The sequence below is a fragment of the Bos indicus genome, unplaced genomic scaffold (assembly GCF_029378745.1).
Source record: "Bos indicus isolate NIAB-ARS_2022 breed Sahiwal x Tharparkar unplaced genomic scaffold, NIAB-ARS_B.indTharparkar_mat_pri_1.0 scaffold_72, whole genome shotgun sequence".
In the NCBI taxonomy this organism is placed as follows: Eukaryota; Metazoa; Chordata; class Mammalia; order Artiodactyla; family Bovidae; genus Bos; species Bos indicus.
The window spans coordinates 5,955-32,755 of record NW_027223732.1 but is presented as its reverse complement, the minus strand read 5'-3'; the positions used below and the strand labels follow the sequence as shown (position 1 = coordinate 32,755).

The following is a 26,801-nucleotide window of genomic DNA, read 5'->3' as shown; positions in this document are numbered from 1 at the left end:
TGCCAGATACAGTTTATTCTCCAGGGAGAGACACCAAACTCAGAGACCTCTCCCTGGACATGAATTGCATGCATTTGTGTGAATGTCGGAGAAGGCACTGGCGACCCCACTCCAGTCACTCTTGCCTGGAAAATCCCGTGGACGGAGGAGCCTGGTAGGCTGCAGTCCATGGGGTCGCTAAGAGTCGGACACGAATGAGCGACTCCTCACTCTCACTTCATGGATTGGAGAAGGAAATGGCAACCTGACTCAGTGTTCTTGCCTAGAGAATCCCAGGGACGAGGGAGCCTGGTGGGCTGCCGTCTATGGGGTCGCACAGAGTCGGACACGACTGAAGTGACTTAGCAGCAGCAGCTGTGTGAATGACAGTGCACTGCCACACGATCCAGACTGAGCGGAGCTAAACCAGAATGAAACGCCGTCACCATGCACAGCCAGCGACTGCGCCAAACCTCGCCACTAACCAGGGCTAGCTATTAGACCCCTTTGGAAAAAGCAATAAGACTCGGAGGAAAATTGTACGTTCTGAAAAGTCGCGCACGCCAACGCAGGCGCACGCGTATACAGGGCCTCTCGCCCTCAGTTCCTGTTCTGCGACCACGCAGCCTGCAATCACGCGATGGCCAATCACTGCCCAGAACGCTTCCTGACTCCACACCCTCAGCCAGTCTCTCGCTCCGTAGTCGTCCCACCAACGAAGTGGTGGAGTTGAAAAAGAGACGGAGAAAGTTTCTGCTTAATACCTGTGTCCACTCGGATTCAAAAGCAGTGGGAAGACGAAGAGGAGCGAGTGGGGATGGACCTAGTGGCGCCATGAGTGCCGCTGCTGGAAACTGAGGTCCATGCCGACGCGGTGTAAGGGGACCCTCTCTGTTGTCACACGCCCTCTCCAATGGTACCTTCCAGAGTGGGTGGTCTTTCCGCTACCCCTCGGTGGTACATCCAGGACAGAACTGTTTCATCTCCCGCGCCCCTTGCTGGTGGGTTTGGGGACAGCAGATATAGATGCCTGTGGACCATTCCAGGAGGATCCACGAAGGCTGGAAGGGCAAGGTTAGGGGGAAAAACCCCACAGATTCCTGCAATTTGGGACTCAGAAAAAAGTCTCCGTAAACTGAAGATTACGTCTCTATGGGGATCACTGTCGTAACAGAGAGCATGGAAAACACTTTATCTTTGCTGGGCATTGTGATTGTTTGTGCTTTCCTGTTCAATACAGAATAGGTCTCATGGGAGGAAAGCCAGCCGCAGTCCCCCAAGGGGCAGGATAGATAAGCTTCCGACTGGGATCTGCAGGCCTGGCGTGGGAAAGCCCTCTGTCGCTGACTGCGAGTAATATGTGGAAGAGACAACAGGACCTTCCATTCTATTAGGAAGGGGGTCAACTCTGAGAGGACCCAACGACTCCACCACGTAGGTGAGATAAAGACCATGGCTTTGTCACCATCTTGTCATCCCTGAATATGTTTCCTAGCAGGATCCTCAGCCTGTCTAGCTATGCTCTCTCAACAAGTTTAAATTTGTTTGTTCATTCCATCATTCATGCATTCTCTCCAAAGTATGCATTAAGCACAACTCTGTATGTTAGGACAGAGAAAATCAACCTTTTCCTCATGGAGCTTACATTCTGTTGGGATCATGTGGTCCCTAAATACAAGTAATATATCAGGTGTTTGTAACTGCCGTGATTAAAATTAAATCGGGATAGTGAAACAGAGAGATGGGGTGGTATTTAGAAAGAGTGGTCAGGGAAGTTCTAAGATTGTGACATTTGAGCAACAGCCGTAGAGGAGATATGCCTATCTGGGAGAAAAGTATCCTAGACAGAGGTAAGGCCAGTGGAAAAGCTGGGGAGTAGAACCCTGTGTAGTGATTATGAAAACAGTGAGGAGGGCAATGTGACAGGCAGAGCATGATGGAGGGAGAGCTGAAGAGATTGGGAAACAGAAAGTGATGAGGCCAGGTCCGTTGGCTGTTCTGGCCATTGGGAGGATTTGGACTTGAAGCCACAGGAGGGTTCTTATCAGAGAAGTCCCCAGGCTTCTTTCTGAGGCCCAGATCGCACATGAGTGTTGAGGAGCCCTTGGTTTATTTTAAGAAAAACCCTTCCCCACCCCTTCTGCAGCTGAGCATGCCTTTCCTGGAATCCCCTACACTCAAGGGGAATGCTCCTCCTGCTTCTAGTGAACATCCATGTCAACCGATGATACTCTCAGGAGAGACAGGGCAAGGGCACTCTTGGTGTGACTGAGGGCACATTGAGTCTTACAAAGGCAAAGAGGCATGATATAAGAGGCACAGAGATGGCAGGGAGAAAGACAAAGATAGAGCATTCGGCAGGGACGGAGAGACTACTTCTGGTAGCAACCTGTCCCCACTTAGTTAGCACCCACCTACAGGCCCCCAGCCCTGCTACTGGATGATGTACAGTACATTTTCTCCTATAGGAGAAAAGAAGCTCCTCCGCAGGGACTCTCTCTAGGGAATGACTCAGTCGCCCATATCTGGGCCTTAATCATGCTCCCTTCATCCACATCAGGGGCCCTCTGCCCATCAAGACAAGGACATGGCTCCATTCCTGGGGAGGCTCATGGTGTACACAGGGTCCCTCACAACCTATCCTGCCCAGACTGCCCTCCTGCTGATCTCACTGCCAATGACTGCTTTAATGGAGGAAAGAGAGGCAGGGATCTCTGCATTTGTGGTGGAGCCTCATGCAAATTGGTGAATGTGAGATTTCTCCCCAGCTGCTTGGAGGCTCACCTCTGTACCTTCCCCCACCACATCGATGGGTGTGTGATGGAGAGACACAGAGATATATCCTGACAGTGAGTCAGTCATAGGGTCTTGTGGCCCTGTGCAAACGCCCACCTCCCCCACTACCCGGCCAGGGTTGTGCTGATTCTTCCCTTCCTCCTCCAAGGAGCCCAAGCTTACATGCAGTCTCTCTCCTCCTCATGAGCTGAGACCTTCCATCTGCACTGGGCCTTGGGTGCCCATCTGCTATCGGTGCCCTCCTTGTTGTGGGTTGGACAGATGGACTGAAGGAGTGTGTGTACACAGTTTCTGAAACAGGCCCCGTATCAAGGGTGGTAGTCATATCAGCAAGTATTGTTCTTAACAGGATTATTACCTGGGCTTCTGTGAACTGAGCATTTTTACCATCTCTGAGGCTGGGGCCCCAGGCTTTATCTCTGTGCAGAGGCATGGTAGAAATCGTAGCAAATGTGACATCACAGGCCTGCTTCTATGGCCTGTGAGACTGGGGTCCATCTAGCCTTCTCTTAAGACGATTCTCATGTGCAGATACATGAACAGCTGAGAGGCCCAACCCTCTAGACAAAGGACCCCGAAATAGTTCTGAGATTTCATGCCCTGGGACAGAGATGTGCAAACAGTTCAGACTGCTCATCCTGGACACTAACCCAAAACAGCTCTAATAGGTCACGCCTGAGGACACAGATGCAGTCCAACTCAGAAATACCAACTGTGGCTTCAGATGAATTAGGATCCCTAAGAGAAACAGCATTGCTCACAGCCAGTTCTACAGGGTTAACTTGTAACCTCCGTGGTTCCTGCATGACAGTGCAATCTGAAGGAATTCTGGGTGACAAACAGGAAGAGGCACACTGTGCTTTGGACAAACTGGCCCTTATTTAGTCACACAGCTTCCTCAGGAAAAGGTTCAGTGACCCCAGATCCTTGCCCCACACACAAAAGCATGGAAATGATTAACTTGCAATGTCTGATCTCTGTGTTTCACAGTAATCTTTGGCCAGTATTCATGCTAGACTTCATGTATTTTCCTAGGCAAAACTCATATTGCCTTCACTGCTACCTCCTCAGAGCAGTGTTCTCAGAGCTAACGGAAGGAGCTGTGTCCCGGGCTATAGTCCCCCAGGAGACCCCAAATCCCAACCTAAACTCACAACTCTTCTGTTGTATGTGTTTCTTTAAGTGGACACTACTCTAGCTAATAGATCCCAATTTACCTCAGTGGCTTCACACCCCTCCCCCAGAGCCTACAGTCTGCACCCTGGGACACAGAGCCCCACATCTTTGCCTCTGGGCGACTGCGTGGGCATTTGCACTGAGTCTCTGTTCAGTCAACCCCAAGGGAGAGAGGCCTCCAGTCTTGCAATTCCTGCAGCCTGCAGTCACCAGCATGTCATCCTGAGGAAGGCAGGTTCAATTCCAGGGGTGTGGTGTGCCTTAGAGCTGAGGGGCTCTGAAATTGATTTCCCAGGTCTGGGTCCTGAGGATGGCCCTAACCCTACCTGGTCAACTCTGGTTATGGTAACTCTGTATCCTGCCCCATGGGAGGTTCAGAGTGAATGCCAGATCCACAGAAGAAGCCCCAGAGACTGGTCCTCTCTATCGCAGCACCCACTCTATGCTACTGAATTCTGGAGATAGGAGAGGTTTCCCACTGTGCCTATGACAACTCCCTTACATCCCTCTAATCACCTCTGTCATTTTCCAGAGTCCTTCTCCTGGTAACAGCTGCCACAATTCCTCCCTCTCCCCAAATTGCCACCCCTCCCCTCCCCTTCCATCAGGCCTCCCCTCCCCCCTCAGGGGCCTCTTTAACCCCTCCCGCAGCCCTACTCACAGGGCCTCACCCCATTTGTGTCCTCTCACCAAGCACCCACGCTTCCTCAGAAGATCCCCTCAAGACCCTGCCTGCTCCATGCATTCTGCAGGACACCTATCTTCTGCCCACATGCATGGTCTGTCACAGTGTCCCTGTGAGGACTGAACTAAAAACTCTGTTCAGGATCCAGATAAAATTCAGACCCAGACCAGCAGTCCAGGGCAGTTCGTGTGGGGCTGGAAGGAAAAGGAGAGGGTCTCTGAGAGGACCTTCTGGTCTCAGAATCCTGAAGGGGTGAAAGGCTTTTCTTCAAGGGTCCTAGTGAGGATGAAGTGAAATGGCACCTTATAAGAACTTGTGCATACATGCCAAGTGTGTGCCAATTCTCTTGAATCGTGTCCGCCAGGCTCCTCTGTCCATGGCATTCTCCAGGCAAGAATACTGGAATGGGTTGCCATTCCCTCCTCCAGGGGATCTTGGCGATCCAGGGATCAAACCCCCATTTCCTGCATCTCCTGCATGTCAGGTGAATACTTTCCCACAGAGACACGTGGGTAGCCCCAACATTTGATGAGAGTTAATCGAATATTGTGTTCTCACTACACACACACACACACACACACACACACAGAGTCTAACATAAAAACAAAACTAAAGGGACACAAGGAAATTTTAGGAGGTGTTGGGTATGTCTATTACATTGATTGCGGTGATAATAGTATCATTGTTTGCATATGGCCAAACTCATCAAAATGTACACATTAAATATACAATTTGCTGTATATCAATTCTATTACAATAAAGACGTTTAAAAAAGGAGAGCAGAAAAATGTTCTCCAAAAAATTGATACTTACATAAAATGAGAAGATTTCTTTAAAAATATGAGGAGCAACGTTCACTCAAAAAGTAATGACGATGAATAGTACCTTTCTATCTATTAAGTTCATGTGTGTGCATGCTAAGTCACTTCCATTGTGTCTGACTCTTTACGATCCTATGGACCATAGCCCGCTAGGCTCTTCTGTCCCTGGGATTCTCCAGGTAAGAATACTGGAGTGGGTGCCAGGGCCTCCTGCAGGGGATCTTCCTAACCCAGGGACTGAACCAGACTCCCTCATGCATTGGCAGGCAGGTTCTTCACCTCTAGCGCCACCTGGGAAGTCCCAAGGAAGTTAATTCCTTTGTCTCATATTATGAGGCCACTGTTACCAGATAACATACAGCCTTGTCATACTTTTTCCCACTTTTAAAGCAGTCACCTCTTCCATCTTTGGTTCTAACTTGCTTCCTGACCGGCATACAGGTTTCTCAGGAGACAGGTCAGGTAGTCTGGTACTCCGCTGTGGTTAAGAATTTTCTACAGTTTGTTTGATCCACAGAGTCAGAGGTCTTAGCGTAGTCAATGATGCAGAAGCAGATGTTTTGTGGGATTTCCCTTGCTCTCCCCATGATCTAACAAATCTTGGCTATTTGATCTTTGGTTCCTCTGCCTCCTCGAAACCTAAGTGGTATATCTGGAAGTTCTCATTTCACATACTGTTGGAGCCTAGATTTAAGGAGTTTACAAACCAGGAGGCTTCAGAACTTGGGGACAATCTAAGTGGAGAAGCTTAGGAAATTGGCGGATGTGAAGGAAGTCTGATAAGAGGGACAAGAAAATGAAGCTCTACTTTCGATGTTGCTAGCAAGGAGACAGGGGCTAGACCATGCCTTCAAGTCCTTGTATAGGGGAGTAGCCTTTATCTAGAAACACATAGACAGCTCTGCAACTGTAAGAGAGGGAGGGAGAGGGCGGGAATAGGGAGACAGACACACTCAGTGGATGTAAGAGACCAGTGAGAAGGGGGGTTGACAATTAAATGGAGGGAGGCTTGGACTAGAGCAGATGTGATGGACATGGGTAAAAGGAGACACATTAGACGTTTATGAAATAAAATGGACAGAACTCAGCAAGAATTTGGACGTGAGGTGAAGGAGAGGGAGTTGTAAACGTGGTTAAGAACACGTTTATGTGTTCTGTCATAAGGGTATGAAACTGTCATGGGGAATCCTAGAAGTTGGCCAGGTCTGGGAAGAATTCCAAAATAAGAGTTTTATATTTCTGAGCTCATGGTCTAGATGGATACAATAACCAATATTTAAAACTTAAATGTTCCTTTTCCTTTAAAAAAAGTATTAAGTATAATTTGTATACAATAAAAGACAACACTTTAAACATTATAGTTTGTAGAGTTTTCACAAATGTATACCGTGGTATAAATGCTACCACAATAAAAATGTAGAAAACAGCCCATCATTCAAAAATGCTCCCGTGGGGTGTTTGCATTCAGACTTCTTCTACTCCTACACCCTGGCAACCACAGATACATTTCTGTGCGAATAGTTGTGCTTTTTCCACAAATCAATTGACAGGAAATCATATAATATGTAGCTTTCTGTGGCTGGTTTCTCTCATTTGCACAGTGGAGACACATCCTTGCTCTTACATGCATTAGTAGTTTCTTTCTTTTTTTTTTTTTTTACCATGTCGTATTCCTTTGCACAGGTATACTCTTTTGTTTTTCTTTCATCTGTATACCAGTTGTTGAATAACTGGGCTGTTTTTACGTGTGGCTATTGGGAATACATGTGTGGACTATTTGAGTGCAGGCCACTGTGTGAGCATGTTTTCATTTCCTTTGGTTAAAATTGTCTAGGAGTAGAATTGCTGGGTCATATAAGGCTTCCCATTGGTGCTAGTCGTAAAGAACCCAGCTGCCAATGCAGGAAACTCAGGTAGGATCCCTGGGTCTGAGAGATCCCCTGGAGCAGGAAATGGCAACCCACTCCAGTATTCTCATCTGGAAAATTCCATGGACAGAATTCCTGGCAGGTACAGTCCACGGGACCCCAAAGAGTTGGATACGACTGGGCAAACTGAAGACAGACACACACACACATACACAGTAATTTATTATCTTAAAATCTAAACTGTGTCCTCTGTAGAGAACATAGAGTTGGATCTTGTTTTGACTTTTAAACTGGTATCTCCATGTCTGCCTTTTGATTGTATTGTTGTATCTATTCACATTTAATGTTGATACAGACTTACATCTGCCAATATATTTTTCTGTCTCATGCCTTTTTATTCTACGGTCCTCATGTTACAGCTTTCTTTGCATTAAATGGGTATTTTCTAACGTAGCATTTAAAATTCTTTACTGATTTTCCCACAATTTTTAAGTTATTTCCTTAGCTATAGGCTACCATAAACAACTTCAGTTTAGTCGCTAAGTCATGTCCCACTCTTTGTGAGCCCATGGAATGCAACATGGCAGGGCTCCCTGTCCATCACCAACTCCCGGAGCTCACTCAAACTCATGTCCATCGAGTTGGTGCAAAAGCTACCCCACTAGCTTTGTTCATAGTGATGCTTCCTAAGGCCCACTTGACTTCATATTCCAGGATGTCTGACTCTAGGTGAGTGAGCACACCATCGTGGATATTTGGGGCATTATAATTCTTCTGTGTATTCTAGCCACCTCTTCTTAATGTCCTCTGCTTCTGTTAGATCCATAACATTTCTGTCCAAAAAGGCACAGATGTAAAGAAGACTTTTGGACTTGGTGGGAGAAGGTGAGGGTGGGATGATTTGAGAGAATAACATTGAAACATGTGTATTATCATATGGGAAATAGATCGCCAGTCCAGATTCGATGCATGGGACAGGGTGCTCAGGGCTGGTTCACTGGGATGACCCTGAGGGACGGGATGGGGAGGGAGGCGGGAGGGGGGCTCAGGATGGGGAACACCTGTACACCGATGGCTGATTCATGTGAATGTATGGCAAAAACCACCACAATACTGTAAAGTAATTAGCCTCCAATTAAAATAAATAGATTAATTAAAAAAACAAAAACCCAAGGGTCTCTCGCCATCCCCACTGATCCCCTTCAGTGCCTCTGCAGGCGTAGGAAACCCTTTTCTCCCCTAGCTGACCGTCAGGAACAGTAACCCCACCTAGCCTCCAGAACTCCCCCTCGCTCCCCACCCCCACATCATACAGGGTTGCTCTGGTGTTCCTCTGGTCCGCCTGGGTTTCAAGGCTCCAGGCCAGCATCCAGTAGGTGCCCTAGATGTCTCACATTCTTGATAGTATCGCTTGAAGGATAAAAGTTTTAATTTTGATGATTCCAAATTGCCTATTTTTGTTTCCTTTGGTGCTTGCGCTTTTTGTATCATATCTAGGAAATCATTGCCTAATCCAAGATTAACATTTACATCTCTGTTTTCTTCTGAGTGCTTTATAGTTTTAGCTCTTATATTTAGGTGTTTCATCAACCTTTAGTTAATTGTTATCTACAGTGTGAGGTATAGGTCAAAACTGATTCTTTTACATGTGAACATCCAGTTATCCCAAAACCATTTGTTGAAACATTATTCTTTGCCATTGAATGGCCTCTACATCCCTCACAATAATCAACTGACCATAGAGATACGGGCTTGTTTCTTGATTCTCCATTCTATTCCATTATCTGTCTATATACAGTCCTTATGTCAGTACCATAATGTCTTGATTATTGTAGGTTTGAAGTGGGTGTTGAAATTGGGAAGTGTAAGTACTTGTTCTTTCTCCACACTGTTTTGGCTCTCCCAGGACCCTTTTAATTCTTACAATTCTAGGATCAGTTTGTTGATTTCTGGGGGAAAAAGAGCAGTTTGAATTTTGATAGGCCTCTATTAGGTGAGAACTGCCATCTTAACACAATAGTAAGTCTTCCAACCCATAAATGTGATCTCCCGAATTCATAAAAATCTGAGCAAGCTCCGCGAGTTGGTGCTGGACAGGGAAGCCTGGCGTGCTACAGTCCATGTGATTGCAAAGAGTCAGAGACAACTGAGTGACTGAACTGGAGTGAAATTTCCACTTATCTAGATGGTCTATAATTTCACTCAGCAACGTTTTCTAGTTTGTGTTGTACAAGTCTTGAACGTGTATAGAGATCTATTTGCTCCTTGTATATGACCTTGTATTCTGTAAACCTGTCGAGCCCCTGTAATAGGTCTAATACATAGTCTCTGTGGGGAGAGGGTGGTTCTTTAGGATTTTCTATACGCATGGTTATATCATGGATTGACAAGATGGCGGAGGAGTAGGTGGATGGGGAATACATCTCTCTCCACGGATACATCAGGAATATACCCTCAGACACAGAAGTGCATGCAGAACACCAGCTGAGTGCGGACAGGAGTACCTGACCAATGGAAAAGAATACATAGACCCACGCAAAACTCGGTAGGATGAAGGAACTAGGGGGAAAAACGGGAGTATTAGTAGGGCTGGACCTGCCCTTGGCAGGTGGGGGAACTGAAGCAGGGGTCCGATCCCCACATCGGGGCAATTGTCTGAGTCAGAGGAGAAACATTTAAGGCTGAGAGTGAAACAGCCCATCTGTGGCAGCCTAAATGGAATGAGAATCAGACATCCTTGCTGCAGCCATACATGCCCTAGATGGCACAGTGGCTGGGAGCTGGAGTTTAGGGATTGTGGAGCAATCCCAGGGCAAGGGCTGCTGTTGACTGCAGAGAGACAGATGGAGGGGATGTGAGGGAGGAGACTGTGGTGGGAAATGCCTGTAGAGGAAATCCCGGGAGCCATGGAAGTAAGGTGATTCTGCTGAGTCATGTGTAGGGGGTGGAGCCATCACCATAGCCTCTCAACCCCCACATGCCAGCATTGGCAGCTGAACAATAGAGAGGCTGGCCGATCAAACGCCTGATGCACTGAACTACAGAGTAGGACGCCACCCAGGGTGCCCCTTTAAGTGCCTGATGTGCGTACAACAGAGAAGGACCCCACGTAAGGAAGCCCTCTAAGTGTCTGAATGGGCGGAGCTATGGAGAAAGATTGGCCAAAGAGGCCTTCTGATTGCCAGCTACAGGAGGCTTGAAAAAAAGGCTCCCATAGGGCCATAACGCCTGCAGCGGAGGCAATCCGTGTCCCTGCACACTTGGCACCGCCAGGGTCCCCACAAGCCAAGCTGCTGTGCAACGTTCACGCTCAACCCCCGCTGGGGCAGAGCTGCCACAGGCAAAAAAAGTCTTATGTCTAAGCATGCAGGGTCACTTTGGTAGTGTCCGACTCTCTTCGACCCTGTGGACTGTGGCTTGCCAGGCTTCTCTGTCAGGGAGAGGGGTTCTCCAGGCAAGAATACTGGAGCGTATTGGCCAATACTGGTTGCCATACCCTTCTACAGCACTATAATTCCTGCTGAGGAATTATAGCTGCCAACTCCCCTGAGTACCTGATATTACCAGAACCACTGACACTCAAGCAGCTGCACCACCTCCACACCTGGCCCTCACAGGGGCAAACCCAAGTCCTCCAGGGCAGCCTCAGGAGCAAACCCCAGTGGACCACCCATACGCAGAGGTGGAAATAAAACCACAAGTGTAACCCAGGGGCAGTGTGACTAAGGAAGAAGACCCAAAACCCTCCCACCAGCTGTAACAGCTGCAGATGAAATCCACACAATCAACTAGGCAGACTCTGTGTCTGTGGAATATATAAAAGGTCATTGAGAGCTCCCAGAAAAGAGTACGTCATCTGCAAATAGAGTAGTTTTACTTCTTTTCCAATGTAGATTCATTTTATTTCTTTCCCTTGCTTAATTACCCTGTCCAGAACCTCCAGGACAATGTGGAATAGAAGTGGTAAGAGAGGACATCCTTCTATTCTTCCTGATTTTCAGGGGAACTACTTCTGCCTTTTATCATTAAGTACGATGATAGCTGTGGGGTTTTCATAGATGTTTTATATCAGATTGAAAATGTTGCCTTCTACTTCTACTTTAAGTCTTTGTATTTTGAACGCATGCTGAATTTTGTCCAGTGCTTTTTAGGTAGCTACTGAGAGGATAATGTGGTTTTTCTCCCTCATTCTACTGATGTGGTATATTAAATTATTTGATTCTTAATATTAAATCCACAAGGACAAAGATTTTGTAAGGATTTTTCACTTTCATAGATGCTTCCCAAATGCTGTCCATTGTAAAGCTGATGTCCATCAGTAAAGCAGGAGAAGTAAAGCTTGTTTACTACCCCGTCACATCATTCTTGGAGCAGACACTCTGCTGCAGTGAACAGGATGCTTAGACCTTTGCTCATCAGGGAGTTCACCAGTTGTGTAGGAGGGAGGCTGAGCACGGTTCACTCAGTTCAGTTGAGTTGCTCAGTCATGTCCAACTCTTTGCAACCCCCATGAATCGCAGCACGCCAGGCCTCCCTGTCCATCACCAACTCCTGGAGTTCACTCAGACGCACGTCCATCGAGTCGGTGATGCCATCCAGCCATCTCATCCTCTGTCGTCCCCTTCTCTTCCTGCCCCCAATCCCTCCCAGCATCAGAGTCTTTTCCAATGAGTCAACTTTTCGCATGAGGTGGCCAAAGTACTAGAGTTTCAGCTTTAGCATCATTCCTTCCAAAGAAATCCCAGGCCTGATCTCCTTTAGAATGGACTGGTTGCATCTCCTTGCAGTCCAAGGGACTCTCAAGAGTCTTCTCCAACACCACAGTTCAAAAGGATCAATTCTTCGGCGCTCAGCTTTCTTCACAGTCCAACTCTCACATCCATACTCCACACAGTCAAAGGCTTTGGCATAGTCAATAAAGCAGAAATAGACGGTTTTCTGGAATTCTCTTGCTTTTCCGATGATCCAGTGCATGTTGGCAATTTGATATCTGGTTCTTCTTCCTTTTCTAAAACCAGCTTGAACATCTGGAAGTTCACGGTTCATGTATTGTTGAAGCCTGGCTTGGAGAATTTTGAGCATTACTTTACTAGCGTGTGAGATGAGTGCAATTGTGCGGTAGTTTGAGCATTCCTTGGCATTGCATTTCTTTGGGATTGGGATGAAAACTGATCTTTTCCAGTCCTGTGGCCACTGCTGAGTTTTCCAAATTTGCCGGCATACTGAGTGCAGCACTTTCACAGCATCATCTTTCAGGATATGAAATAGCTCAACTGGAATTCCATCACCTCCACGAGCTTTGTTCGTAGTGATGCTTTCTAAGGCCCACTTGACTTCACATTCCAGGATATCTGGCTCTAGGTGAGTGATCACACCATGGTTAGACATGCAAATAGTCAGGTCCCAGCCAGGACCAACAAGTTGAGTGCAAAATGGCTCCCCATGGGGGTCTCACCTCCTGGGGGTGTTGGAGGGTGAGGTGTGAGACTGGAACACTCCGTTGTGCCTGCAGAGATGGGAAGCACAACCACAGGAAGCAGAAGGCACTACAGGGGAGAGGGTTCCATTTGCTACCAATGCAAGTACTGCGTATGGAAGGACAAACCATCCCCCACTGCCCAGGGTGACCAACTGCAGCCTTTGACACAGATGGGGGGATTGCTACCCTGCAACCCAGGCCTCAAACCTGGACTGAGGGGAGTCCCCTTTCTCAGATGTCCAGGAGGACGCTCCAGCCCCATTTTGGCCATGCCCGCCCACTGCAGATTTGAATTCACAAGCAGCAGCGATTGGTTGTGGGGCTTGGGAGGCAAGGAATCCTAGACCACTCTGGGGAGCCCACGTGGAAAACACAGGCTCAGGCTCTCACGGGGTACAGGGACAGAGACCTCAGATCAGACCAGGGCTCACAAAGTTAGGTGCTGAGGTTGATGGGCAAGAGTTCACAGTGGGGGTCTTGGGCCTGAGCACTGGAGGGCCAGTGGAACCCAGTCTTCAGGAGTGTTCACTGCCCAGTAAACAGGCTGGAGACGCTTCCCCAGTCAGTGGCTGCTTTAGTGACGTCACTCTAGGAGTCAGCTGGCATTCGTGGAAGCATCTCTGAGTTCTAGGCAATCAATCGTCTGAGTTGCAGTGTCCTAAGCACTTCTAAGGTGCCATCTCACTTGAAGAAAACCCTGTCACCCCTGCAGGACCTTGAGCCCAGCTCTTTCTCTGAGAGACCCCCTCGCTTTCCCCCCAGCCCTGAGGAAAGTGCCTTGGACGCCTGGTCTGGGTCTGGATTTTCTCTGGATCCTGGAGAGATTTTCAGTTCAGCCCTCACCAGGACTTTAAGACAGACACCTGTGTGTGAGCAGGAGAGAGGTGTCCTGCAGAATGCAGGGACCAGGCAAGGTCCTCAGGGGATCGTCTGAGGCAGTGCAGGTGCTGGGTGAGAGGCCACAAATGGGGTGAGGATGTACCTGAGGCCCTGTGAGCAGGGCTAGGAGAGGGGCTAAAGAGGCTCCTGGAGTTGGAGGGAGGCCTGGTGGAAGGTGAGGGGAGAGGGTGGGGATTTGGGGATAGAGAGGATTTGTGGCAGCTGTCACCAGGCGAGGGACTCTGGGAAATGACAGCTGAATAGAGGGATGTAAGGGAGCTGTCATAGGCACAGTGAGGGGAAGACGTCTCCTATCTCCAGAATTCAGTGGCCCACAGTGTGTGCTGAGACATGACAGAGAGGACCAGGTCCCTGGGACTCGTTCTGTGAATCTGGGATTCCCTCTGAACCTCCCATGGGGCAGGATACAAAGTCGCCACGACCAGAGGTGGCCAGGGTGGGTTAAGTCCATTCCGAGGACCCAGACATGGGAAATTAATTTCAGAACCCCTCAGCTCTCAGGCAATCCCCACCCCTGGGATGAATCTGCCTTCCTCAGGATGACATGCTGATGAATGCAGACTGCAGAGACTGCAGGACTGGAGGCCTCGCTCCCTTGGGGTTGACGGAACAGAGACTCAGTGCAAATGCCAACACAGCAGCCCAGAGGGAAAGATGTGGGGCTCTGTGTCCCAGGGTGCAGGCTGTAGGCTCTGGGGGAGGGTGGTGAAGCCTCCGAGCTAAAGGAGAGCTGTTAGCTAGAGTAGTGTCTACTTAAAACCATACAAAATCAAAACCACAATGAGGTACCATTCACGCCAGTCAGAATGGTTGCTATCCAAAAGTCTACAAGCAATAAATGCTGGACAGGGTGTGGAGAAAAGGGAACCCTCTTACACTATTGGTGGGAATGCAAACTCTTACAGCCACTATGCAGAACAGTGTGGAGATTCCTTAAAAAACTGGAAATAGAAATGCCATACGACCCAGCAATCCCACTGCTGGGCATGCACACCGAGGAAAGCAGACTTGAAAGAGACACGTGTATCCCAATGTTCATCGCAGCACTGTTTATAATAGCCAGGACATGGAAGCAACCTAGATGTCCATCAGCAGACGAATGGATAAGAAAGCCATGGTACATATACACAATGGAGTATTACTCAGCCATTAAAAAGAATACATTTGAATCAGTTCTAATGAGGTAGATGAAACTGGAGCCTATTACACAGAGTAAAGTAAGCCAGAAAGGAGAACACCAATACAGTATACAAACGCATATATATGGAGTTTAGTAAGATGGTAACGATAACCCTGTATACGAGACAGCAAAAGAGACACAGATGTATAGAACAGTCTTTTGGACTCTATGGGAGAGGGCGAGGGTGGGATGATTTGGGAGAATGGCGCTGAAACATGTATAATATCATATGTGAAACAAATTGCCAGTCCAGGTTCGATGCATGATACAGGATGCTTGGGGCTGGTGCACTGGGAAGACCCAGGGGGATGGGATGGGGAGGGAGGTGGAAAGGGGCTTCAGGATGGGGAACACGTGTACACCCGTGGAGTATTCATGTTGATGTATGGCAAAAGCCCATACAATATTGTAAAGTAAAAAAATAAATAAATAAAATAAATTATTGCAAAAGAAAAAAAATACAAAAGAACTCCATACTCATTAAAGAAAAATTGAAAAGTAGAGAAGAGCAGAAAACAACAAAACAGTTTTCAGAGTTTCACTATGTAAACAATGTCTGTAACATTTTGAGTATGCATTACTCTCTTATTTATGGACTTTAAGAAAAACCAGTCAACAGCAAAATAAGTAAATAAATTTAAAAAAAGAAAAGAAAAGCATACAACAGGAGAGTTATGAGTTTAAGTTGGATTTGGAGTCTCCTGGGAACTACAACCCAGGACACAGCTCCTCCTTTAGCTCTGAGGAAATGGCTTGGAGGAGGTAGCAGAGAAGTCAGTATGATTTTTGCCTAGGAAGTACATGCAGTCAAGCGTGCATAGTGGTAAAAGATTACTGTGAAACACAGAGATCAGATGTCACAAGTTCATTATTTTCATGCTTTTCTGTGTGTGGAAGATGCAAGAATCTACGGTCACTGAACCTTTTCCTGAGCCAACGTTTCCAAAGCACAGTGTGCCTCACACTGTTTTTCACCCTAAATTCCTTCAGAATGCACTTTAGGTCAGCAACCACAGTGGTTACAACTTAACACTTGTAGAACTGGCTGTGAGTAATGCTGTTTGTCTTCAGGATCTGAATTTACCTGAGACCAGATGTTCAAGCTGGATTTAGAAAAGGCAGAGGAACCAGAGATCAAATTGCCAACATCCTTTGGATCATAGAAAAAGGAAAAGAGTTCCAGAAAAACATCTCCTTCTGCTTTATTGACTATGCCAAAGCCTTTGACTGCATGGACCACAAGAAACTCTGGAAAACTCTGAAAGAGATGGGAATACCAGATCACCTGACCTGCCTCTTGAGAAATCTGTATGCAGGTCAGCAGGCAACAACCAGAACTGGACATGGAACAACAGACTGGTTCCAAATAGGAAAAGGGGTAACTCAAGGCTGTATACGGTCACCCTGCTTATTTAACTTATATGCAGAGTACACCAAAAGAAAGGCTGGGCTGGATGAAGCACAAGCTGGAATCAAGATTGCCAGGAGAAATATCAATAACCTCAGATATGCAGACGACACCACCCTTATGGCAGAAAATGAAGAAGAACTAAAGAGTCCCTTGAAGAAAGTGAAAGAGGAGAGTGAAAAAGTGGGCTTAAAACTCAACATTCAGAAAACTAAGATCATGGTATCTGGTCCCATCACTTCATGGCAAATAGATGGGGAAACAGTGGACACAGTGACAGACTTTATTTTGGGGGGGCTCCAAAATCACTGCAGATGGTCACTGCAGCCATGAAATTAAAAGATGCTTGCTCCCTGGAAGAAAAACTAGGACCAACCTAGACAGCATGTTAAAAAGTAGAGACATTACTTTGCCAATGAAGGTCCATCTAGTCAAGGCTATGGTTTTCCCAGTAGTCATGTATGGATGTGAAAGTTGGACTAGAAAGAAAGCTGAGCACTGAAGAATTGATGCTTTTGAACTGTGGTGTTGGAGAAGACTCTTGAGAGTCCCTTAGACTGCAAGGAGATCCAACCAGTCCATCCTAAAGGAAATCAGTCCTGAATATTCATTGGAAGGACAAATGCTGAAACTGGAACTCCAATACTTTGGCCACCTGATGCGAAGAACTGACTCATTTGAAAAGACCCTGATGCTGGGGAAGATTGAAGGCAGGAGGAGAAGGGGATGACAGCGGATGAGATGGTTGGATGGCATCACCGACTCAATGGACGTGAGTTTGAGTAAACTCCGGGAGTCAGGCGATGGACAGGGAGGTCTGGCATGCTGCAGTCCACAGGCTCTCCAAGAGCCGGACACGACTGAACGACTGAACTGAACTGAGAGTTGGAATTGTCTAAGATGGTCAGGGTCTGTGTCCTCAGGTGTGACGTATTTGAGCTGTTTTGTGTTGCTCTCCAGGATGAGTGCTCTCTGAACTGTTCATGGATCTCTGTCCCAGGCATGAAGTCTCTGAACTATTTTGGGAGGGTTTTGTCCAGAGGGTTGGTCTCTGAGCTGTTCATGGATCCACATATGAGAATAGTCTTAAGAGGAAGGCTGGATGGACCCCACTCTGGTGGGTCTTAGAAGTAGACCTGTGATATCACATTCGCTACGATTTCTACCATGCCTCCCTACAGAGATAAAAGCTTGTGGCCCCATCCTCAGGGAGGGCAAGTCATGTGCAGTACAAAGCAGCCTGCGGTAACAATACTGATAAGAACAGTACTTCCTGACATGACTACCACCCTTGATAGGGGCCCTGTGAAAACACTGTGTACACACACTCACTCAGACGATCTGCCCAACCCACGACAAAGAGGCCACCATTTGCAGATGGGAGCCCAAGGCCCAGTGCAGACAGAAGGTCGCGGCTCATGAGGACAGGAGGAACTGGATGCAGGCTTGGGCTCCTTGGAGGAGGCAGGGAAGACTCAGCAAAACCCTGGCCAGGTAGTGGGGGAGGGAGGCGTTGGTACAGGGCCCCAAGGACCCCGTGACTGTCTCACTGTCAGGATATGTCTCTGTGTCTCCCCATCACACATCCAGCTTCTTACCTGATGTATGGAATGTAATCTGCACATTCCCTGGGGACATGGTGGTGGAAATACAGAGGTGAGCCTCCAAGCAGGTGGGGAGAAACCTCACATTCACCAATTTGCATGAGGCTCCACCACAAATGCAGAGATCCATGCCTCTCTTTCCCCCATTCAAGCACTCCTTGGCACTGAGGTCAGCAGGAGGGCAGACAGGGCTGGACAGGTTGTGAGGGACCCTGTGTACAGCATGAGCCTCCCCATGACTGGAACATCTCCATGTCTTGATCAGGGCAGAGGACCCTGATGTGTGCCAAGGGAGCATGATTAAGACCCAGGCCATGGGCAACTGAGTCATTTTCTAGAAACAGTCCCTGGTGGGGGGGTGAGGGGCGGGGGCAGGGGGAGCAGTTTCTTTTCTCCTCTAGAGATAGGTACATCATCCAGTAGCAGGGCTGGGGGCCCACATGTGGGTGCTAATTGGGGATCCTTTGCTGCCAGAAATAGTCTCTCTGTCCCTGTCCAATGTTCCATCTTTGTCTTTCTGCCTGCCATCTCTGTGCCTGTTACATCCTCCCTCTTTGCCTTTATGAGACTGACCGTGACCTCACTCATACCGTGAGGGTCCTTCCTCTGTCTCTCCTGAGGGTATCATCAATTGACACGGTTGTTCACTGGGAGCAGTAGGGGGGATTCCCCTTGAGTGTAGGGGATTCCAGGAAAGGCACGTTCAGCTGCAGAGGGTCTGTGGTTTTCCTGGGATGAATCTAGAGCTCCTCAACAAGCATTGGGTGATCTGGGCCTCTGAAAGAACCCTGGGGGCTTCTCTGGTAAGAACCCTCCTGTGGCTCAAGTCAAAGTCCCCGCTATGGCCAGAAGGCCCTAGGGGACCCGCCCCTCATCACTGCTCTCATTGGATCTCCTGGCTCTCCCTCCATCATGCTGTGACAGTCACATAGCCCTCCTCATTCTTTTTATACACACTACACTGAGTTCCACTGCCTAGTTTTTCCACTGGCCTTAACTCTGTCTGGGATACTTTTCTCCCAGATAGGCATCTCCTCTAGGCTTTTGCTCAAATCTCACAATCTTAGAAGGAACTTCCCTGGCCACTCTTTCTAGATATCATCCCCTTTCTCTATTTCACTATCCCGGTTTAATGTTAACCACAGCAGTTATGAACACCTGATAAATTACTTATCTTTGGGGGCTGTATGACCCCAACACAATGTAAGTTCCATGAAGCCAAAGTTGATTTTCTCTTTCCTAACACACATAGCTGTGCTTGACAGAAACCGTGGAGAGGATGAATGAATGTCGGAATGAAAAAGCAAATTTAAACTTGTTGAGAGAGGCATAGCTAAACAGGCTGAAGATTCTGCTAGGGACATATTCAGGGATGACAGGATGGTGACAAAGCCATTGTCTTTATCTCACCTACACGGAGTCCTTGGGTCCCCTCGGGGTTGACCGTTTCCTAACAGAATGGAAAGTCCTGTTGTCCTTCTCACATATTACTCGCAGTCAACGACAGAGGCCTTCCCCACTCCAGACCTTCAGATCCCAGTCCGAAGTTTTCTGTCCCCTGCCCGCTGGGGGACTGTGGCTGGCTTTCCCCATTGAGACCTATTCTGTATTAAACAGGAAAGCACAAACAAGCACAATGCCCAGCACAGAGAAAATGCTTTCAGTGCTTCCTGTTATGACAGTGGCCACTACAGAGAAGTAATCTTCAATTTATGAAGACATTTTTCTGAGGCCAACATTGCAGCAATCGGTGGGGTTTTCATCCTAACTTTACCTTTCCACCCTTGGAGGATCATCTGCTAATTGTCCACCAGCATCCACATCGGCTGTTCCTCAGTCTCACCACCAAGGGGCGCGCGAGATGAAACTGTTCTGTCCTGGGATGTACCACAAAGGGGTAGCGGAAAGACCACCCACTCTGGAAGGTACCATTCGACGGGGCGTATGACAACAAAGAGAGTACTTTTACACCGCGTCAGGCATCGACCAGAGTTCCCAGCGGAGGCACTCGTGGCATCACTGGGTCCATCCCCATTCGCTCCATTCCGTCTTCCCGCTGCGTTTGAGTCCGAGTAGACACCGCTATTAAGCCTCAACTGTCTTCGTCTCGTTTCCAATTCGACCCCTTCGTTTCCACATGGTTACATCCGAGGGGGGACGGCTACGGAGCGAGATGGGCTGCCAGTTCTGGGTATAGCATCACGGAAGCGTTCTGGGCATTGATTGGTCACCGCGTGATCGCCGGAATTAGCTCTTCCAGGGCGCGAATAGGCGCCGGAAGTCCCGCGACTTCCGCCGTGCTTCGTCTCCTGCCCAGTTCCAATTGGCTGGCTGGCTGTTACAGACATTGGGACCGCAGAGCCAAAGCTGAGGGCGAGAGGCCTGTTGCCCTGTGCGGCTTTTTAGAGCATACAATTGTTCTGCGAGTTTTTTTGCTTTTCCGGAAGGGGTCGAATAGCTACCCTGGTTAGTGGCTAGGTTTGGCGCAGTCGCTGGCTGTGCACGGTGACGGCGTTTCAGTCTTGTTCAGCTCTCGCTCAGTCTGGATCGTGTGGCAGCGCACGGTTATTCGCAGAAATGCATGCAATTCATGTCCAGGGAGAGGTCTCTGAGTTTGCTGTCTCTCCCCGGAGGGTCACCTGTGTCAGGGAGCCTGGGCTTGTGTATCGCTACATGTGACAACACAGGTGCTGTTCGGGTACATTTGATCTCCTTGAGCCTTTGGGCGGAGTTGTGCGTGGTGGGATACTTGATCTGAGTGGCTTTTGGGAGCCATAGTACAGAGCCCCTAGGATGCATGTCCCTGTATTCCGGGGTGTGCATTTTTGGAGCTTTCTGGCATTTCAGTCCCTGGGTGTGAGATATCTGTGTAGGCGTGTGCACCTGAGATTGTGAGAGCTCTGAGATTTTGATTCTGGGCCCTAAGTTGTGATGTCTCTGAGCTGCTTTAAGGATGGGTTTGTGTGAAGATGTAAACTATCAGCTGCTTGGGGATCTGTGAACAGGGTGCAGGGTTTCCATTTGTCTGGGGACTTTATCTAAAGGTTATATGATGTTCTTGAGTTATTAAAAGTTATTAAAAGTTCTTTCTGTTTAGGGTTTTTGCATTAGATTGGTAAGTGTCGAGTGGTTTGGGAGTGATTCTCCATGATGTGAAGTATCTGTGCAGTTTTCATTTGTTTCTGTCTGGAAGACTTTGGTCTGTTTGGAGGGTCTTTGTCACAGTGTGTATTGTTATGGTCTCAGTTGTGTTTGAGGGTCTGACACGAGTTATGTGCTCTCTGTGCAGAGATTCAGTGAGCTCTTTTTGGTGTCTCTGGGTATCTCTCTGAGCTGCTTGTAGTCTTTGTGTCAGAAATAAAACCTCTTATGTTCTTGGCTGGGAGGTCTCTGTCCGGGAACTGAGGGTTTGGAAGCTGGCAGACATGATTTCGAGGCCTTGAAACTCACATGCTGACTGTGTGTTATTGAGCGTATCAGTTGTCTCCTGGAATCTCAGTATGTATCATAATTAATACAGGGGGGCCAGTGCGCGTCTTGCAGGGTACCTGTGCGTGTTAGCATTGTGTGCAAAGGGCCTGGCTTCAGACTATCCTTCAGCAAATGTTTTCTGAGCACCTGCCATAAATCTGAGCACTATTGGACGAGTTTGGGAAGGTGGGCAGTAAATAAATCAAGGGTGGCAGGTGCTGTGAAGAAAGATAATGCTAGATCAGGGGAAAGGGTATATGTAGGTATGAGGTTATTATTTTATTCAAGGTAATGAGGGAAAGTCTCCCTGAAAGATGGCAAGTAAGCAGAGATCTGGAGGAAGTGAGGGAGCAGGCCATGGGGTTATCTAAGGGAAGAGCGTTCCAGGCAGAAGGAACAAGAAATGCAACTGTCCTGGCATGGAAATCTACTTGGTGTGCTCCTGAATGTCAAGCAGTCCTGTGATGCACTGGGTTTGGCATGTAGCACTCATTGAAAGGGGTCTGGTTGCTGCTGTCTCTGTTTCGCCCACAATTTGTGATCATCCGCATTTCACAGATGAAGGACAAAAGGCTCCAACATGTGGCCTGTACCGTCTTTCCTACCTATCCCTGAAATTAGGAGTGAAGCCTTCTGGTCCATCATGAGAGAGAGAGAAAGTTTGAGTGTCCTAGCTGCAGGGATGTCACGCTGAATGTCAGCCAAGCAACAGAGATCAGTTATAATGTGGGAATCATGCCTCGTAACATTGGTACTCTCGATGGGGGCAGGACGTAAGAAGAAAAAGGAACTGGGGCAAAGGAAGGGAAGCTGGAGGACAATGAGGGGGAGAAAAAAAAAACAGGGCTGGCTTCATCACATTGCTTGGGTTTGGTCCAGTTCACGTTGATTGGCTGACTGTACTAGGACATATTCACCTTTTCCTGTCCCTACCCTTTCTTTCCCTTCCCTTTTTTGTGCCTGAGCAAGTCAGTCCTAAAGCCATTAGGTGTTGCCAGGCAAGGCATGTGTATGTGTAAAGGGGCATCCCTGCCTGAAGACTCAGAGCCCAAGGTGGAAAGAAGGATATCCCTGGGGGTTGGGTGGGAAGGAGGCTAACTGCTTCCTGCATTCAAGCTTGAGTGAGGTGTGGAAGTCAAGGGCCAGGGATGGTTCTGCATAGACTGTGAGGAGGACCTTTTTGTGGAGGAAGGATCACTTATATGCACTGGCATTCATCAACTCGGCAAATACATAAGAATGCTGAGAGCCACGTCTGTCAATTTTGGAAAAGGGAATTTCCAGTATGGAAAGGAAGTAAACTAGAACAAATTCTGAGGAATTCTACTGGAATTAAAGGTCTCCGTGCAAACTTCTTGTATTCGATAGGTGTGCATATGTGGCTAGACTGATCTATAACTATAGATGTGTGTCTACGTGTTTGTGTGTGTGATTGTGTACACACATGTATTCCCAAGTTACTGGAAACAGCAACATTCCAATGGCACTAATTACACCAGTCCCCAGATCCTAGCTTCTGAACACCTTTCTCCACTAAATGATGGGTTCCCAGGCTGAGGAAGGAAAGGATAAATGAGCCTGGTTCACCTTGTCATGTCAGTAATAAGGGAAGGTTCAAGAATGATGGGGAGATGTCAGAGGGCCACAGAATATAGCTTGAGGGCTCTCCCACCAGAAACATGCAGGACTCTCTTATTTTTTCCACCTTTTTTGAGGTATTATTGACATATAACGTGTAAGTTTAAGATGCCAATGTGATGGTTTGGTACACACATATCTGGCAAAACGATTACCATGGCAGGGTTGGCACTCTATCCCCTCACATAATCCTTTTAAAAAAACGTTGAGGAAATAACATCTCAGAGCTACCCTCTTAGCTTTCACTGTATTACACAGTTTTGTTAATGATACTCACCATGCTATACATTGGATCCACGTAACTTATTCATCTCATACCTGTAAGTTTGTACCCTGTATTCAACATTTTCCCCAGGGCCCGGAAACCACCATTCTAAACTCTTATTTCTGTAAGTTTGACTTTTTTAGATTCTGCATATACGTGAGAACATACAATATATGTCTTTCTCTCTTTCACCTTTTTCACTTAGCATAAAGCCTTTGAAGTCCATTCATGTTGTTGCAAAAGGCAGAATTTTCTTCTTTCTGACTGAATAATATTCCATTGTATATATCGCCACATTTCCTCTTTTAAAATTAGTTTCTTTTATTTGGAGGGTAATTACTTTACAATATTGTGATGTTTTTGTCATATATCAATGTGAATCAGCCGTAGGGATTCACGTGTCCCCCCATCCTGAACCCCCCTCCCACCTCCCTCCCTACCCTATCCCTCGGGGTTGTCCCAGAGTCCCGGCTTTGGGTGCCCTGCATCATGCATGGAACTTAACACTGGTCATGTATTTTACATATGGTACTGTACATGTTTCAATGCTATTCTCTCAAATCATCCCAACCACTCCTCCCACTGAGTCCGAGTCTGTTCTTTACATCTATGTCTCCTTTGCTGCCCTGCATGTAGGGTCATTGGTACCATCTTTCTAAATTCCATATATATGCGTTAATATACAGTATTTCTCTTTCTCTTTCTGACTTACTTCACTCTGTATAACAGGCTCCAGGTTCATCCACCTCATTAGAACTGACTCAAGTGCGTTCCTTTTAATACTTGAGTAATATTCCATTGTATATGTACCACAACTTCCTTATCCGTTCGTCTGCCAATGGACACCCAGGTTGCTTCCATGTCCTAGCTATTGTAAACAGTGCTGCAGTGAACGTTGGGGTACGTGTGTCTGTTTCACTTCTGGTTTCCTCGGGGTGTCTGCCCAGCAGTGGGATTGCTGGGTCACATGGCAGTTCTAGTCCCAGATTTTAAAGGAATCCCACACTGTTCTCCGCAGTGGCTATAGCAGTTTGCATTCCCATCAACTGAGTGAGAGCGTTCCCCTTCCTCCACACCCTATCCAGCATTTGTTGTTTGTAGACTTTTTGATGGTGGCCGTTCTGACCGGTGTCACCACGTTTTCTATATCCATTCACTCTTCATAGACACCTAGTTGCTTACAACTTTTGGTTGAAGGTGCAAAGTAAATTTCAGGTTAGTGTTAATCCTCCAACATTGTTTTTCAGAATCATTTGGCTATTCTAGTTCATTTGCCTTACTACAGAAATTTTATCATCAATTAGTCTATATGTACAAAAAAGTCCTGCTGGAATTTCTGACTGGAATTGTATGAAACTGATGGATCTGTATGCGGACTACTGACATCCTAATTATATTGAATTTCTCAACCCGTGAACACACCGTGTGCCCCCATTTTGTTAGGTCTTATTTAAGGAACCACGTTGCATTGCCTTTTCTGCCATTGTTTTATCAAGTCTAATCCTCATATATCAAATTCTGAAAATCTGACTCTGATGAAGATATGAAAATATTAGGAGTCAGACTTTCATCAGCAATGCCTTATTTCTTGTGTAGTTTTAGCATTGCCCGTTTATTGTGTTTCTTATCTTTTCTGCTAATATTCGTGATTGTTTAATCCAAGGGTGATGGTATGGGTATTTTCTGGCGTAAATCGTGAGGAGATACTCAGCTGTGTTTTGGGAGGGAGAGTCTGAGGACAGGGGCACAGGGGAGAGAGAGCAGAGTAGGGGTGGGGGAGGTGAGAGCGTGGGGGCAGGGACAGGGGGCTACTAGTACAAGCGGAAACAGAAGTGAAGAGACACAAGAAGAAGAGCTCCCCTCTGGACCGTGCTTAGCTCTCTGTACATATACGCGTAATGAAGGCTTTGAGTACTCATAGCAACACTGTGCAGACAAGGCAATGGCAACCCACTCCAGTACTCTTGCCTGGAGAATCCCAGGGACGGGGGAGCCTGGTGGGCTGCCGTCTCTGGGCTCGCACAGAGTCGGACACGACTGAAGCGACTTAGCAGCAGCAGCAGCAGCAACACTGTGAGGGAAGCATGTTTAGTGCTACCAACCCTTTCGGCAGTTGAGGAGCAGAGACACATAGATTTAATGGGTGAATGAATCTGCACAAAGTCACCTAGCTGGCAAGAGCAGAGTCAGATTGGTGCCCAAGCCAGAGAGAAACAGCCAGGTGTGGTATCTGACCCCCAATCTGGAATACAGTGCAGTGTCTGGTGTACTCTGGATCAAAAGGCAGATCAACCTCTCCATCCGCATGAAACATTACTATGGATCAGTATATAGATTGAACACAGTGTCTCCTAGGTGAATGAAAGACCATGAGGTGTCATGTCAACATGCACACATCACAGAGAACAATTCCTGGTCCATACCGAGGTCTAAACAGTGATTCCTCAGACCAAAATTAGTGGAGCACCCTCATCATTATGGAAAGTAGCATAACTATAGTGATAAACAGATAGAACCACAGATACAATATCATGAACACATTACCTCCCCCATCTCGTAATTTTCTTAAATGTAGAGAACAAAACCTGGAAGGCAATAGACCACTACTAAGTTTTTTCCTCTTAAGTGTGACATTCTAGATAATTTCCAAATAATATTTTATTAGTATTTTAATGTGTTGTATCTTCATTGTTACATAGGCAGTTTTTCTATTATAATTGAAAAATGGACTTTCTGAAGACTTGTTCTCCTCAGGTATCTTGAGGTTTCAGCATAAAAAAGTTGTGTGGGTATCCCTGCCAGGTGAAAACCCAATCGGCGCACTGAAGTCAGAAGTAATATCTTTGGTACAGTAGGTGGGGGGCTGTGGGGAGTAGAGAGCTCCTGATGGGAGCCTGGCTAAGCCTGCAAGCATTGTGAAAAAGATCACTGATGCTATAGGCCCAAACCAAACAATAGCTCACAGGTCCCAAGGAAGACACTGGTGTTCTATGCACGGAAATGTCTGTGTTAGGACTGTCAGACCTTTGCTCTTTTGGCTCCCATGATGCAGTGGGGCAGCTTGCAGTGCTTATAACACAGTCCTGCTTTGACCCAGGCTGTGGATGAGAGTCACAGCCTCCCCTGCAGCACCACCCCCTTTGTGGGCGATCTGGAGCCTTTTTTATGATGTCTGGGAATCGACAGATTCCGAAGAGAAAGGAGAAAGAAGATACACAGCGCAGGGGGTACAGGCACCCACCCTGTGCATGTGGTGCTAGAGATGGGCTAGAGATGCAGGTGCAGCTTGTTACAGGAACCCGTTGGGGATGAGTGGAGTTGGATTCGGTGACTCAAGGAAGAAATGTGGAAGTGGATGTAAAGGGAGAAAACACATTGAGGGGTAAACAGCTCCAACTCCCAATTCTGTACCAGGGTAGGGTGCTCCATTACGGTTGTGAGAAGGCGCCCTGGTCTGAGCTCGGGGAGGGAGTGATGAGCATTCTAAGGACCCGCCATCAGCCCTAAGCAGGGGGCGCTGAGAGTGTGAAG

General features: G+C 47.4%; 1 protein-coding gene and 1 long non-coding RNA gene across 2 annotated transcripts in view; both read right to left on the bottom strand.

Moving 5' to 3' along the window:
- Positions 1-823, bottom strand: part of LOC109554874 (P antigen family member 3-like) — a 14,137-nt gene extending 13,314 nt beyond the window's left edge. The window contains exon 1 of the mRNA XM_070785553.1: positions 744-823. Coding sequence (XP_070641654.1) covers positions 744-815 — 72 coding nt within the window. The 5' untranslated portion in view covers positions 816-823. The remainder of the gene's footprint in view (positions 1-743) is intronic.
- A 10,370-nt stretch (positions 824-11,193) lies between these two features.
- LOC139182071 (uncharacterized) lies at positions 11,194-20,554 on the bottom strand. Its single transcript, XR_011565636.1, has 3 exons — positions 19,307-20,554; positions 12,781-12,871; positions 11,194-12,682 (listed from the first exon to the last, which is right to left on the bottom strand). It is a non-coding gene; the product is annotated as an uncharacterized lncRNA (long non-coding RNA).
- Positions 20,555-26,801: the final 6,247 nt, after the last annotated feature.